The 16,636-nt window shown below is 30.2% G+C and overlaps 2 protein-coding genes across 2 annotated transcripts; both read left to right on the top strand.

The window, feature by feature from the left end:
* Positions 1 to 2,583: 2,583 nt before the first annotated feature.
* LOC124839259 (putative polyol transporter 6) lies at positions 2,584 to 5,119 on the top strand. The gene is made up of 2 exons (XM_047315014.2): positions 2,584 to 2,879; positions 3,288 to 5,119. Exons 1-2 carry the CDS (start codon positions 2,654 to 2,656, stop codon positions 4,664 to 4,666), a joined length of 1,605 nt encoding a protein of 534 aa, XP_047170970.1. The 5' UTR covers positions 2,584 to 2,653; the 3' UTR covers positions 4,667 to 5,119.
* A 3,150-nt stretch (positions 5,120 to 8,269) lies between these two features.
* On the top strand, positions 8,270 to 9,511 carry LOC124839272 (uncharacterized). The gene has a single exon (XM_047315030.2). It carries the CDS (start codon positions 8,628 to 8,630, stop codon positions 9,330 to 9,332), a length of 705 nt encoding a protein of 234 aa, XP_047170986.1. The 5' UTR covers positions 8,270 to 8,627; the 3' UTR covers positions 9,333 to 9,511.
* Positions 9,512 to 16,636: the final 7,125 nt, after the last annotated feature.

The following is a 16,636-nucleotide window of genomic DNA, read 5'->3' as shown; positions in this document are numbered from 1 at the left end:
ATAATCCAAAATTTCTAATGACGATGTCTTTTTAATGTCTTCAAATTACACTGATTATTTGATTTCCAAACAGCCAATCTTTACCTCAAGGTTTTAGAAATATACAATTTTTAAAAAATGAAATATAGTATATATTTTTATTTATTTTTTAAAATCTTAACTGTCTCATCCTTTAGCTATTCTATCAGCATATTAGTCTCTTGACTTCTTTAACCAAAACAAAGATGGCTTGTCTATGATTTTGGCATATTTTATTTTTTAATGTTCATCAGATACATGCTTTAGATTGTGTTAGAATTAAAAAATAATGACTGAATAATTAAGTGTGTACAACTATTGAATTTTATTCTAATGAAAAAATCAATAATAAAAACTAAAAAAAGTTGAAACTTTGTAGAATATATATCATCTGATTCATGTTGTCGTTGTCAGAAATTGAAATAATCACACAGATATATATCAGAAGATTGCTAAAGATGTCTCCAAAGTATAAAGTAGTAATCCTAAAAAAACAGAACACATGATAGATAGGTAAAACTTTGAAATTATTATAAAATAATTTAACACATAACACGTGATAAAAATGTTCACGTTAATGCAAAAGAAAACAAATTAAGGTGATCCTATAAATTAAAATTGCATCCTTTTAAATTATTTTAATATTTTAAGTTGACTCCATTTACAAATAACAAATTCAAGTTATTTAAAAAGAACAAATCTTAAAACATCAAAACATATACAAAAATATTTCTTACACGTTATTATTTATATTTTGAACATGTGAAAGAAGATGAGATATGGTTGAACATTTAAAAAAAAAACATAAGATGTTTACTTTATAATACAAACGTGCATATGACTACAAATTAGCCCAATCCATCATAAGTTAAACACAATCTATGATATATTAAAAATAGTGTTTTTCATGAGTAATATTTTATAATATAAAATTAGAGGAATATTTTCTGAATTGTGTTCAGACTTCACATAGAGTTTATATTTGTCCTTCATATTAATCTTTAAACCTTTTTCTATCAAATTTTCAAGAATTGTCAAAATACTATTATTATATTTTTTATATTTGACACGTCTTCTTCTTCTCATTTTTTTAAAAAGTAAGACAAGTAATAGAAAATACTCAATCTTGCTGCAAAACACATATCATATTGTGTTTCTTAATTGACAACTATTTGAATGCACACATATCATATTGTGTCTTGTTGTCGTGTTTCTTTATAATAATGTTATAATATATGATGATATCATAGATATTTTGCTAGAAGATATGGTCCAGGGACATATTATATTGAGAACAACTTTGAACCTCATATCAACTATTAAATTGACACCATTAATTTTGAGTTTATAAATAACTTATTTTAATAATTTTTTCTGTCTTATACTATCAGCATTTTACATTATTTTTTTATAGGACAAAAAATACAATATGGTTCTTTTTCATGCTATAAGGCTTATCTCTATTTCTTCTAAATTATCATGTATAAATAAGATAAAAAAATATAAATTTGGTTTTTGAGAGAGAGAGAGAGGAAACCACAATTTTTGTTAGCATTTTGTATATTTCAATATATATGCACAAAAATCTATATTTTGAATTTAAATATTTTCTTTTACAAATACTTCTCTAATGTTTTTTTTTCTTAAGTTTGAAATCTGTCTTAATGTAGAGATTTTTCATCAAATTTCTTTAAATTTTGTTTTATATAACAAAATATTTTTTTCTTTATTATTTTGTTGTTCGAAATTGAGCATAATTGTTTGTTATATTAGAGATAAAATTATGAAAAATAAAAATTGAATTCTAATGCTAAAACCTAATATTTTTCAACCAAATAGTGAGGAACTTGAATTATTTTCATTTAAATTTGATGAAAGAAAAATAGCAAATCAATTTTGTCCATTTTATAAGAAAAAAATCATTATCTGATAGAGAGATACGAGTTATTCTAAGGAGGGTGGGAACATATCAAAAGAAACAAAACAAAGCATGAAACACGTGCCATGCCCTTCTCTTTTAATTTCTTTCACAATTATTACAGAACCGGACACATGCGTCAAATCCTAAAGTGTGATAACAATATTAAATACAAAAATAAAATTCTAAAAACCAATTAATAATTTTGATTTGACTTTAAATTTTTAGATTAGGTAATGTAAAGAGTTTTTAGAATAAAAATAGTCATTTAAAAATTATATTTATTATGATTTTTTATTAACTAGTGGATTTTGAAATTATTTAGCCTTGCCAGCCAATTAAAAGTAAGTATAAGTTAATCACTTAGCATTTATAGCATTCTATAGTTGGATTCTATTCAATGAATTAAAATTAAATTCTTTATTTAGGAACTACTTTTAGGGTTTTTTAATATTTTAATAACTATTTGGAATTACTGACGTAATTAGTCTTATTTGTTATTTTATTTTTAAACATTTTCTAAGACCTCGTCATATTTGTCAGATCATCCATTGGGAGTTTGTGTTGATCCTTTACAATTATTATATTAGTAGATTTTTCTGGATAAAAATTTAAATACTAAATCTGAGGTTGTTTTGTTTGTGCTGTTCCTTTTAGTGTCTGTACAAATATTTGAAGTCACTATTGCTTTGCTGTTCTTCATTTTTTCTCTCAGCTATGGAGGAGAATTCTGCTGAGGAACACCATTATTACTACCCTCTTCCTGCTTCTGCTCCCAAAGCTGATTCCAACCTCAGTGATGCTGAGAAGGGAGGAACTTGTGCAGAGGAAAATAGCCTTCACAACAAGCCCAGCACATCACAGAGTAATAATCCTGCCATCAACAAATATGCTCTTGGTGGTGCTATCTTGGCTTCCACAAACTCCATTCTCTTAGGCTATGGTGAGTTTCACAAAATCATGTTAAAAGAATCAAATGCTTAAATATAATCTATTGCATTGCTGCTACCATTTCCCAGATCAAAGCCCCAACCAATGGCAATATTTCAAACACATTGTTTCTGAATGTTCTTGATTGGGAGGCAGAGTTTTGTTTAAGTTATTTGATTAACAAAAGTTGTTACTAATCTGTCTAGTAAAGACTCCCATTGTATGCCAAAATGGATCATCAAAATGAAATTTCAATTCTGGTTGAAGAACTGTGCAAAAAATAATGAAAGATTGAATTTGAGTATTGCTGTTCATGACCACATAAAGTTGAGGAATTTGATTACTAGTTTTATGATTGTTGATGCAATTAGGCAAAACTGCATTTGAAAGTACTTAGTATTCATATTTTTGGTGCTTGCAGATATTGGGGTCATGAGTGGTGCTGCATTATTTATCAGGCAAGATCTCAAGATCACATCAGTCCAAGTGGAAATCCTTGTTGGGTGCTTAAATGTGTGTTCTCTAATTGGGTCTCTTGCTTCAGGCAAGACTTCAGATTTGATTGGGAGGAGGTATACTATAATGATTGCTGCAGCAACATTCATGATTGGTGCTATTCTGATGGGGTTAGCTCCTTCATTCCTATTCCTAATGGTAGGTCGTGTAGTTGCTGGCATTGGTGTTGGTTACTCCCTCATGATTTCACCAGTGTATGTGGCTGAGCTCTCTCCTGCCCTCACCAGAGGACTTCTCACATCACTCCCTGAAGTCTTCATTAGTGTTGGCATTTTACTTGGTTATGTCTCTAACTATACATTTTCAAGCCTCCCTAATGACATAAATTGGAGAATCATGCTTGGTGTTGCGGTCTTCCCAGCTTTTGCTGTGGCACTTGGTGTGTTGGCAATGCCTGAATCACCTCGCTGGCTAGTAGTGAAGGGAAGATATGAGGAAGCAAAACAGGTTTTGATTAGAACATCAGAGAATAAAGGAGAAGCTGAATTGAGGCTTGCTGAGATACAAGAAGCTGCTTCTGCTTCCATCACAGGCAAGGACAAAGGATGTTCTTCTTCTGATTCTCCCAATAATTCAGGAACTTGGCATGGACAAGGAGTTTGGAAGGAGTTACTTGTCACACCTACTCGCCCTGTGTTTAGAATCCTTGTTGCTGCCATTGGTGTTAACTTCTTCATGCAGGCTTCTGGGAATGATGCTGTGATATATTACAGCCCTGAAGTGTTTAAGGAAGCTGGGATTGTGAATGAGAAGCAGCTTGTGGGCGTTACAATCATCATGGGAATAACCAAGACATGCTTTGTTTTGATTTCAGCCATGTTCATGGACCGGTTTGGGCGAAGACCCATGTTGATGTTGGGCTCATGTGGCATGGCAATGTCTTTGTTCTTGCTGGGCTTTGGTTGCACATTCCTTAAGCTTTATGGTGACACACATGATGGATTGGTCATTGCCTTGTGTGTGGTTGCTGTGTGTGCTACAGTTTCATTCTTTTCTATTGGGCTTGGGCCCACAACTTGGGTGTATTCTTCAGAGATTTTTCCTCTTAGGCTAAGGGCCCAAGGTTCCAGTTTGGCAATTTCTGTGAACCGTGTGGTGAGTGGAATTGTGTCCATGACATTCCTTAGTGTCTCAGAGGCAATAACATTTGGGGGCATGTTCTTTGTGCTTGGTGGGGTGATGGTGTGTGCGACATTCTTTTTTTATTACTTTTTACCAGAGACCAAAGGCAAGAACTTAGAGGAGATTGAAGCTTTGTTTGAAGATCAGACACGTCCTGTCTAGGATTGAGTCTTAGATTAAAAGTTTTGATCTTTGTGTGAATGATCAATTTCTGAAATTGAAGAAAAAATGGTGCTGTTGTCGTACAAGGGACAGACACACAAATGCAATTCTTTTTTTGTTTGTTTCATTGTTTTGCTTGCTAAGGTACAATCTGGTTTATAATTGGATTTGTACATTGGGTGGATTATTGAATAGATACCCTGAAATTATTTTTTCCCAAGAAAAAATGTTTAGAAATTGGAGCTTTCATCTCTTTATTTCATTGGCCATCTATATTAATGATGATATTGTTAAGTTACTTCATAATGTGAGAGACTCTTTGTGGATTTCCTGTAGTATAAGAATGAATAAAACAGCACCCACATTTCAAAACTAGCTATCAGCATATAGCATTTTGAGAGCAAATTCAGAATGATTTCCAATCAGATATTGAATACTTTCTTACCAGGTTTCAGAAGGAAATCATTGATATTGTGGCAACTACCATTGAAAGGCTAATGCATTGGACCATAATTCAGACATAACATCTGATCCATGACCTGATTTCTGTTTCATAAGAGCAAAAAGGGATCCAGATGCCAATCTTGCGGACCCTGTTTTTACAAAAAAGCCCTGTCAAAAGAAAATAGTACAATATGTCACGGGTGTATTTGTATCAATCAAACATTTATGCTTGATATGTTTCTGAAAGAGATTTCTTTCATAAATGCAAATGAATGATAGACAAAACATATTCACATCAAAATTTATCAACCTGCAATTGTTTATTCTTTTTAGAAGAACTGAATGTCTCTTGATGAATATAAAATAGGTAGGAGAGTGATCAATTATGACTGAGAATGGGTGGGCAAAAAAAGAGACATAGAGTGTCATGTGTGTAATGTATGAACATTATCCTTAAGAATCAAACACGGGTATATTTAGATTTTAGATGTTCTTTATTTTCTATGATGCAGACTGGTTCCAAACTCTAGACGCGTGGCCCATTTCCATTAATGTTCAAACTTGGCTTGTAGGCTAGCCTATCTGTTAGTACTCTTATCAGATTTGATGTGTTGTTGCTTAGTCCTGGTCAAATCTTGGCCCAGACAAGTGGGTAGTTGTTCTCCATCTCAATCAACTTCCACTATTAACTGTTTAGTTAATAGTCATGGTTTGTATTTTACTATGTATAGCTCTACAATTAGTCTAGGAAAGTTTCTAATTTCTATCAACAGAAGATGGAACTATTCTATACTTTGCTTAATCGTGTAAATGGATAGCATCACTCAAACAAGAACTCTCATAAGCAATTGTTTGCCTGAGTCTGTGATTAAAGATACTATCACCTTCTGAAATCAGTCAAAACCAAAAGGTTATCAATACCAATAAATGAAGAACTTTTCAACAAGATGCACACTGAGAACCACCAGTTTTAGCATGAAATAAGAGGATGAGACAAAAAACCATTTGGAACCAAAATCACAGCCTGTGGGACCAAATTCTGTAAGTATAATAGCTGTAATATCAAAACTATTAACCTAATATGCAAGACAACACATGTCCAAGACTAGAAAATAAACAATGAGAAGAATGGCCTAATTGTCAACGCCCTTCATCAAATCCATGACAGAAAAAAGTTAGAAATAAAAGATGTAAACAACAAATTGAAACTCAGAATAATGTGCCATTTTGTTTTGACCAATCTTTCAAGGTGTATCATTTAAGGTTTATTTATTTTCATTTTCAAGATTTGAATTTGTAGAAAGAAAATTAACCTCTGTTCTTTAGACTAAAAAAAATACTACTTGCATATGAGTAAAAAACATCAACTACTTCTGGAAAGAATTTCAGTAACTTACAGATAAACATGTTGAATGATTTCTATGTTTATGATATTATAAAAGCTTTTCTGATTTTTTTATGTATGAGACATAAATAACTACTTCATGACTTAAAAGAAGAAATCGCGTGTAACATAGCAAAAGGGTGTTTATAAAAACATCAGTGATTCTTATCAGCAATGAAGAACTTTCTATTATTTCAACAAGAGAAACACAAATCGGTTCTGTGGTCATGCGTCAAAGCTTATTAAATGAAAGCAATAAATATCTCCTACTTTTGGATGAATACAACGTGTCTTTTTAGACTTTATTCAGATGTGTAAATAACGAGTAAAACAAAACAAAATGAATAAAGTTATCATTTTATTAATAAACTATTTTATAATGAAACATAATTATTTTTGTTCTGTTATTTAAGAGCAGGATAGAATGGTAAAAAATATAATTTTATTCTGAATATCTGATTAGTTATCACTGATACATGTATAGTTTAATTAACTTATAGTTACATAATGATAATTATTAAGACTTGACGTAAGAAGAAATTACACAACATAAAAACAAACAAATCTTATGTTTATTTAATCGTTGTTATCCAAGTTTTGGCCAAATAAGAATAACTAAAAACATCAAAACATAAGGTCTGACAGCAATATAAAGTTTTGCAGCAACTGAATAACTGAGTTCTGATATTTAAATGACACCTGTGAACAGTGATTTCATAAAGACAAGAGAAAAATAAATGAAAAAAGAATAACAGTACACATGCAGTTGTTTGGCATGGAAGATAATTGATTTTGACATGACCATGGCACCAATTTTTTCTTCCATTATTACATTTTAACTCCACATTAGAATTACTTGCTTCAGTGTGTGTATATATAATTAACTCATTCACATGACCACATGGAACTACCCACCCACCAACACCTACATCAGTACTCCTTAATGCATATGAATAAATCATGAGTTATATTATTTTTGTTCATAAATTTTCTATATTATTTGTTTACTTTTCTTTTATTCTTATCTGTGACAAAAAGTTATAGCAAATATGTACAAGAATAGAATGTGTTTGGAGTAATTAATGTTTTTTCATGACTTTCTCTTGAAACTTGAAATTCACCTGATATGCAGTGAAAATACATTGATGTACTAATCTGAGGTCATTGTACACACTACACACAGTCACGTGTAGTAAGACACTGACCTTTCAAGAAAGCAATCTGCATAAAAGAAATTTGTAGCCAAGCAAGGTATTTCTTTTTTTTCTTTCCCTTGTAATGTTGTATTCAGACTCAGCAGAATCCAACTTGTCAAAACAAAAGTGCTAGCTAAATACACCTTGCAGAGGTGTACTAATTTCAATACGTATCTTTTTGCTCAAAGTAGGTACCCTCTTTGAGATTGTTTTCAACATAACAAGAACTATTTAAAGGGTGTTGATTTTTGGTAAAGTGTTATTTCACACACACATATATGGACTCAAAGATGGAGTTTGTGATGAACCATATTAGAGCATGTTACTTATTTGAATATGAAGCATGGTGAATTAAGACAAACAATGATGTGATTAGTGATTAGAGATTAGGAGAAAAGATGCCATAAAATGTAGGAGCAGAACTGTTGAGGAAAGGTCCAATTCAACAACCACCATCTCCTTTCATTTTCTCAAGGAGGCTCATACCAACTCCACCATCAAAAGTAAAGGCAACGAAACTTACAAAACTTGTTTATAATGAAAAAGGGTCACTATCTTCCAAGTTTGGAGATTGTAGGGCCCAGTTAGGAGGCAGAACAAGAAAATGAGACAACACAAGAGAGAGTCTCAAGAAGACAAAGGGAGAACAACAAAAAGCAAAGGAAAGAAAAGGGAAAACCTCAAATGCATTCATCTTCCAAAAGGAAAAACTAAAGTCTCTTTAATGGCTCCTCTCCTTGTGTCAACTTTATAGAGAAATCTTCACTGAGATCATCACCTAAAAAGAGATACATTTACAGATTCTCACACACAACTTTGTGTTCCTTATCTGCATCAGAAGGTACCAACCAGAAGATCTCATTTATAGTTAATTATATACATACTGGAAGTAGTAGTAGAGGTAGTACTACTACTACTACTACCCTTGCCATCACCAATGTTGCTGAGTTCCATTTCCAGCACCAAGAAGTTCTTTCAAAAGACCATAAAGAACTTCAAGTCTTTCTTCTCCCCGGGTTACCAAAGGCTTCCAAAAACTTCTCCTCACGGCCATTTCTCTTATTCTGTGGCTGCATCAAGTGCCATGGACATGACCAGCAACACAAGTTATCAAGACACGGAGAAACTGTACACTGACTTCTCAGACCAATGGGAATCAGAAACGGAGAAAACAAGAAGAATGAAGAAGAAAGCTGTACCTGCATTGCCATCAAAGCAAGAAAGTGAGGTCTATAGTGGAAGCTATATCAGCTTGTCCAATGCAAGCCAAGCTCAGAAGAAGAACAAGATGGAGAAAAAAGAAGAAAGTGGTGGTGCCAAGCAAAACGACAGGAGGAGAAGCTTAGCTCTAGAAAAGGGAAGGCATCAGAAAGAGTCATCATTCATGTCTATGTGTATGAGAGAACACAGATACTGCATGGTGGAACAGAAGCTGAGAGAGCTGGAGATGCTGGACATGAACAATGTGGAGTATGTATTAGACATTGAAGAGGTTCTTCACTACTATTCTAGACTCACTTGCCCTGCATATCTTGAAATTGTGGATAAGTTCTTCTTGGAAATGTACTCAGAGTTGTTTGGTCCATCTATGAGGCATGCTTCACCTTCCAGTGTTTCTAGGAACAACCTAAGATATCAGTGAGAAGTCTTATGTTTGTTTAGCTTTTGTCTTGTTTCATAACTTCTTGAGACCCTCTAAAGATCATTTGACGTTTTCTTGAGTTGATTCTATGTGTTTATTGACCTTCAATTTGGTGGATGGTATTAGCTGTTTGTGTTTTGTTTGTCTAAATAATTCAAAAACTTTATTTATTTTGCTCATTATTATATTTAATTGATCAAACCATTTCATTGACATCAGTTTATGATAATTGCTGAAAATTGCTGCGTTTTCCAAAATAGTAAATATTTTAAAGATGGTTTTCTGGGTTGTGTTTGTGGAGACTGAGATGGAAGATGAAAGAATGGAGTTCTTAAATCTGCTTTGTCTCAATATAGGAAAAAAACAAACTTAAGCCAATAGTGTTTTATTCATTCTATTTGATAGAATTTCTTTTTAATCCAAATCACATTAATTGGATTAGAATTAGGTTGGTTTTATTTGGATTATGATAAAAAAGATTAAATTAGTTTTTGGTATTTGTATTTTTTGTGAAATTTATTTTTGGTTTTATATTTTAAAACTCGAATAATTATAGTTTTCAAATTTTAAAATTGTGTGAATTTAATTTTATTTTTAATTTTGTAACAGTAAAAATTTGTCATTAAATGGCAGGTTTAGATATAAAAATAATTAATTTCACATATTCTATACGGATTTAGTCTTTTAAATATGGAGGAGTGATTTATAAATATAAGAAACATTTAGTACATATTAAGTTTAGATATAAAAACTACTAAAATTACATTTCCAAAACTATGGAGGAGTGATTTTTTTTTAATGTGAATGTATAAGACAAACAAGTTTTGAAATAAAATATCATATCTAGTTGCTATTTTTTTTATATCATTAGATTTTTCACTCAAAATATAATAAAAATTTACATAATTAACAACCAAGATCAATATATAATAAGATTAAGAAATGGAATGAAAAAGAAAGAAATACTCAAAAGAAAAACTTAAGTTTTAAAGTTTAAAATGAATTGGATGAACGTTAAAAAGATAAATATGAAAATTGAATCAATTAAAAGTAGTCTGGTTTCAAATTTGAAATAAAAGGAATTAATATTTTTTAATCATAACCAATTTTGAACTTCATCATTTTTAATAGTTTTTGAAGAATCAAGAGAGATATAATGGGGGTGTTGCTCCTTTCACCACCACCCCTTCTCCCTCCACCACTCCATTCATGTTTTATCTCTCTCTTTATTTTTTCATTTCTATTTTATCCTTAGTAAAATTTTAGTGTTAATATTTTTTAACCTCTACTCACTCCAATCATTTACATGTATGTAGCGGCAACTCTTCTTCCTCTTTATCGTTCGTCCCCTCATTATTTCATTGTACTTTTCTTCCTCTTCTTCACGTTCCACTTCTTCCTCTAATTCTTTAATTGTGATAGAATTGTGGTCTCAAAGTGTGGTCGACTTTCATTAGCTGGTATGCTTAGTGAGATATTGCAAGTGGTGGTGGAAGCAATTGATCAGCCGTGTCAAGATCGGTGTGTCGTGGTGCTTGAAGGATTATCGTGAAGGTGCGTAATAAACCCTAACAAAATAAACGTATAATCTTTAAATGGATGTGAGCATCCCTTAGCTTAACATCAGTTATCCGTTTTGCCTGATGTTGACATTCGTTGACGGATGCTCACATCGGTTTAAAGTTACATGTTTATTTCTCAGTTTATTTTTATTAGTTTATTTTTTTATATTAATTTTGGAGATATTTTAATAATGTAATTTATATGTTTTGATGTATTATTTTTTAATATATTTTTGATGTATTTTAATAATGTATTGTTGAAGATCTTTATTGTTATTAGTTTATATTTATATTTTTTTGTATTTTGCAGTTATATATAATTGGTTTTTTGTTTTAATGTTTTTGTATAATATATATTTTTTATATATGGTTTTTGTATTCTTTAACAATTTTATAATTATATAAAAAATTATTTATTAGTTTAATTATATGAAATATATAACTTTATTATATTAATATTTTTGTAATTAAAACAAACGGATGTGGTGGAGTTGGGGGGTGAAAATCTGAAAAGAGAGAGGAGAGTTGGGAGGTAGGGTTGAGTGAAAAGTAAAAATGGGTAGAAAGATAGAATTTGAATTTAAAGTAAATAAATAAGGTTAAAAGTAAAAAATTTTATTTTTGTAATTAAATTTTTTTGCAAAAGGTTGAGGAGGTAGAGAAAGAAGTGGTGGTGGTGGAGGGAGCTAACACCCGATATAATGTTAATGGAACATAAGTTCAACTCATATATAATTAAAAATTAAAAGGAATTAAAAAAATCCACAGATAATTTATATATGAGCCCATTCACGTGTATGAGTTGTTAATACAGGGGCATTTCTTCTTATACTCCCAAAATTCCAACTACAACCTCCATAAACTTTTTAAAATTTCCAATATACCCTTCTTGAATTAATTTTATTAAGCATTTTTAGCTGGTATGTATTTTATTCTGAATTAGGTATTTTTGAAAGTTTTCTTGATCATACAATTTAGAATTTATTTTAAAAATTTGTATATATTTGAGATTGTGTAGTTCGAAATATAATTTCAAACACGAAAATAAATTTGTGTAATCTAAAATGTGTAATCTTGTTAAAAAAATACATAATGGATTGAATAATCTAGAATATATTTTTCAATAAAATAATATATTTTAAATTTTACCATCTAAAATATATTTCTAAATTCAGAATTTTAATCTTGACATAATCAGAATGTATACAAATTTTGGAAACAAATTTCAAATTATACAATATAGAAAATTTCCAAAATAACCAATTTGGAAACATATACAAAAGTGATACCGAGAACAATTATGAAAACCAACCTCTTAAACCTACACGATGGGGCAATGAGTGTCCAAAATAATTTTTGGAATCGACAAAAGGGTTCCGATGTAGCAAGAAGAAGAATAAACTAGTCATTTCATCATCCCATGTGGGTGTACATTGCAATCATAGGCTGCAGGAAGAAATGGCTAGTTGTCAGTCAGACCCAATAATGAATCTTCCATGTTCTTCTTTCTATATAAAATTTGGGTACTTCTTTCTGCACCCAACAATTTCAACTTGCACCCCAATAAATTTTAAAATTTCTAATTTACCTTTCTGGAATTAAATTCATTAGGCATTGATTGATTGTGTTGGTGTTGAAGTGTGGTGTGCTTGTGCTTGGCGTTGGTGCTTGGTGGTGGTTGATGGTGCATTGAAGATTTTGGTATAAGTCATGTTCTCTAATTTAGGATTTTAAGTTTCAACTCCGACTTATGTAATTCGAAAATGTCTTAGATTATACAGTCTGAAACATTAAACATGAAAGTTGAATCTTGTCCAAAAAATGGTAGAGAAAAGGAAGTATAAAATTAAAGGTTTCCACCTAGCAAGCATATATGGTGGAGCCCATCTCCTACCCACTAGGATGAAGAAATTGAAAGGAAAGGCAAATAAGGAATGGTAGTGAGAAACATATCAATCATGTCCCATAAGATATATTGTTCTTATGTGCAACTACCTCCTTCTTCAAACAAGAAAGATTCTACAAGTATTCATTGATATTCCAAGAATATGGGGTCAATATCAGTAACAAAAGTAACTCCCCATGAGTTGGAGTCTCCCCCTTCAAATAAATAGGAGGCAATTGAGGAGCTAGACTTTTTCCATTGTCTCACTCAAATGGCTATCTTATGATAAAATCAAAGAGTTAGTAGTTAATTTAGGAGCATTATTCTATCTTAGATAGAATTGCCATCATTGCTCAGTTGACTTATTTGCTACCACATAGCAATGCTATCTAACTTTAAGGCATTAATGGAGCTTGCACCATCATGGTCACTTCCTTCTCATCCAATCAATCAAAGTTTCCCTAGTTACCTCAAGCACCCAAACAATATTACAATTCATGAAAAATTCAACACTTCATCAAATTTCTCAAGGATGCATAATATTGTTGACTAAGATATTGTTCACCTATTCCTATCACTATGTCATTATTTTCAATTATTCTTCACATCTAGCTTTGCATAAAAAAACAAACAAACTCAAGTATGATTAGAATTCAACAAAAATGAGATAATTTGAGGTATGACTTAACTTCAATGTACATTATGTGTGGAAACTATGTTTTCTTTTTATCAAACAACCATCTTCAACAACTCATAGAAGTTAGTAGAAAGATTAATTAAACAACAATCACTTATGTCTAATCAATGTGTACCAATGTTTTATTATGTTGCTTGAAAGTAAAACTCGTTTGTTGACTTTTGTAGATGAAGACATGTGGATCATAGGACCCTTGGTTGAGGAGTTGTCAATTCATATGCATGTTTTTTATTTGTTAGGAATAAGTTTGCTTCATTTTGTTTTGTTACATGCATAGGTTGCTCCTTTATTTTATTTATACGTCCTTTTGTATTATGATTGAGCACCATGACAAATAGCCATGTTGTATAAGAAATATCCCTCCAGATGGATGAGTGCTAAAGATATTTCACAAAAAGTGGAAATGGAATGCAACATATTTGGTTTGGAATCCTCAGAAAATGTGAAGTGAAGAATGATGCAATGTAATGAAAAATTGCAAACAAATAAGATATTAGTGTGGCCACAATTGTGATAAAGATAGACCTCAAAATAAATTAACATTATAATCCTAATATGATAAAGATTATTATTTTAATTTAAAAAATAATTAAACTAAAAAACTATTATTTAAATAATAAAGTAATAAGAATTTAGATTAAATTGTAAGATTTTGAATTCACAAAAAGGAAGAATTCTTTTATATATTCCCAAAAGATGACAAATATGTATATAATGTATCATATGTGAATCAAATAAGTAGAAAATAATAAAAATAATAAAATTTTCTTTCAATATAGTTAATATATAATTTAAGAAAATATAATAGTGAATAAGGAAAAATAATAATTATATAAATATTACTTGTATTCAAGATGCATACCATACTAATAATTACATATGTATTGATTATCACAGTACAATAATAATTTGAACAATTATAGTGACAGTGACAGTAAGTAATGGTAAATGGTGTCAGTATTATCACGACAATTATAATAATAGTAATAAAAGTATTTATAAAAAAATAGTGATAATTATTATAATAAAAATATAGAGATTATGGTTAGCAATAATAATGAACAAGGATAATTACAACAAAAATACAAGAAATTATGATTAATAAAAATAATAAGCAATTATGATAATGACAATAAAAAAAAATAAAATTAGGGTGAAGGTAGAAAAGCGAGGTATTATATCACATATACTTAATTGATTTTCACACATATTTCTGCTTAAGTAATAATTATATACAAATGCATTATAATATTCATTTGATTTTTGAATTAGACTATAACATTGGAAATGTGATAAAACATTCTTAATTTCCTCAATCAATAATATTATAATTATAATTGTTTGCAAGTTATCTCATCAACCATCAACTCCTTAAAAATACTTTTAAGAGAGATTTTGATTGACCATGATTGTTAATTACCATCAACAAACCAATTACATCTGCCTCTAATTTATATACGTCCAATATTTGTAACCTTGTGACATTGACTACAAAGAATCACGATAAGTTATGTATTCTAGTTTCTCAGAAATTTGAAAAGTGTGAAAGAAGAGCATAGGAGAGTCATAAACTTAAGGGAATTATTAGAGAAGATAGAGCTACTATTCCAAAAACAGTAAAATTAATGGATTATAAAATCTTAATTTGTCATTATCAAAAGGAAGTTGAACATATTCATAACGAATTTTTGAAAGTTTTGGAGTATATAAGAGAAGATACAAATCAGATTTATCAAATAAATAGTTAACAAATCTAAATAAAAGACTAACATATTACCAATTTTCAATATAATTCTTAAAATAATAAATTTATACATCTTTTTATGTATATATTATTCATCTTACATATTTTTAAGGAAAAATTTCAATTTAGTTTGTAAAGAAGATAATTAAAAATTAGAACTTTTTACAAAAAATATAAGAAAGTGATATAATAATAATAATGAAAAAAAGAGATGCTAAGTGTTAAACTTGAAAATTATTCATTTTATTTTTTAATATATAATGTATGATTGATCATTCAAGTATAGAGAAAACTTATCAGATGATTAAAATTAACTAAACATTTAATTAATAATCACTAATTAGGTTTAAAGAAAATTAGATCGATCCTAATAAAAAAAATTATATATATAGTATTAATGATTTTAACAGAATGAATTTGAATTGATTTTAACATCAAAACACTTTTACTGAAGAAATTACTATAACATGAAAAATATCACATTAGAATGTACAAAGAAAAAATAATTGTAAGTGAACATTCAACACTAGATCCAAATTAACATCAAAACTCTCTATCTGCATATGCCGATCTTGACTTGTAAGTTGTAAGTTAACAATGAAGATGGTAAGCAAAAGGCATGTCTGACATATTTTCAAGTGACATGCTTTTGAATATGAGCTATCTCAGAGTTCTACGTACGCTTATTTTCCTCCATAAATAGTTTGGGCAAAATAGTTGTAACCACGCAAAGTCATACTCAGTGGTCATGCATTCCTTCGTCAAAACTAATGGCAAATGGTCCTAAATAAAGATATATATAGCACACTCATCAATCATATGGTTATTACAATTAATTTCTTTTGGACCACGTTTATTAAAGCCACTGAATATACACTAAATGTATGGCATGGATTCATGACCATGTGCACCACCATCCATTCTGCATACCTGCATTGTACAACATGAAAGCTGAGTTGGGTTTAAGTTTCTATGGTTTCACGTGCATTTTGGACCATATGTTAGTTCTTCACCCTTAATGCCATTGTTGACACTTTGAGCTCATGTACCTCCTAATAAATAACTATACTAACTCCTCCACACCTCTTAACCCTAAAATCTTATGACACCGTAATATTACACTAATACGAAATTTTAAACTTAATTTAATCCTACAAAATCAGTTTCTAAAATGAAATTAACATCGTATGTTGTTTTCACTCTTATAAAGATAAATTATATCAGCTACGTAGGTATCTTTCCTAACCAAAAGAAGAAACAAGTATAACCGACATCATAGGACTAAAATACGATGCATGCAGATCGCATCAGTAAAATATAACCTTAAATTCTCTAAACAAACTTGACAAAAAGGATGCAAATTTCATCTGTCATTGGTTGTCGTATGTATAAAACATTAACTAAGTACAGTCAAAT

Source organism: Vigna umbellata, chromosome 4 (assembly GCF_029865625.1).
Source record: "Vigna umbellata cultivar VRB3 chromosome 4, Vumbellata_1.0, whole genome shotgun sequence".
NCBI classification, from domain to species: Eukaryota; Viridiplantae; Streptophyta; class Magnoliopsida; order Fabales; family Fabaceae; genus Vigna; species Vigna umbellata.
The sequence above is the reverse complement of the archived record's forward strand: the minus strand, read 5'-3'. Positions and strand labels throughout refer to the sequence as shown.

Bases quoted from the DNA above. Each gene is read 5' to 3' on its own strand.
- LOC124839272 (XM_047315030.2), top strand. From the start codon at position 8,628: ATGTTGCTGAGTTCCATTTCCAGCACCAAGAAGTTCTTTCAAAAGACC.
- LOC124839259 (XM_047315014.2), top strand. From the start codon at position 2,654: ATGGAGGAGAATTCTGCTGAGGAACACCATTATTACTACCCTCTTCCT. The intron at 2,880-3,287 runs GTGAGTTTCACA...TGGTGCTTGCAG, and splicing joins CTCCATTCTCTTAGGCTATG to ATATTGGGGTCATGAGTGGT.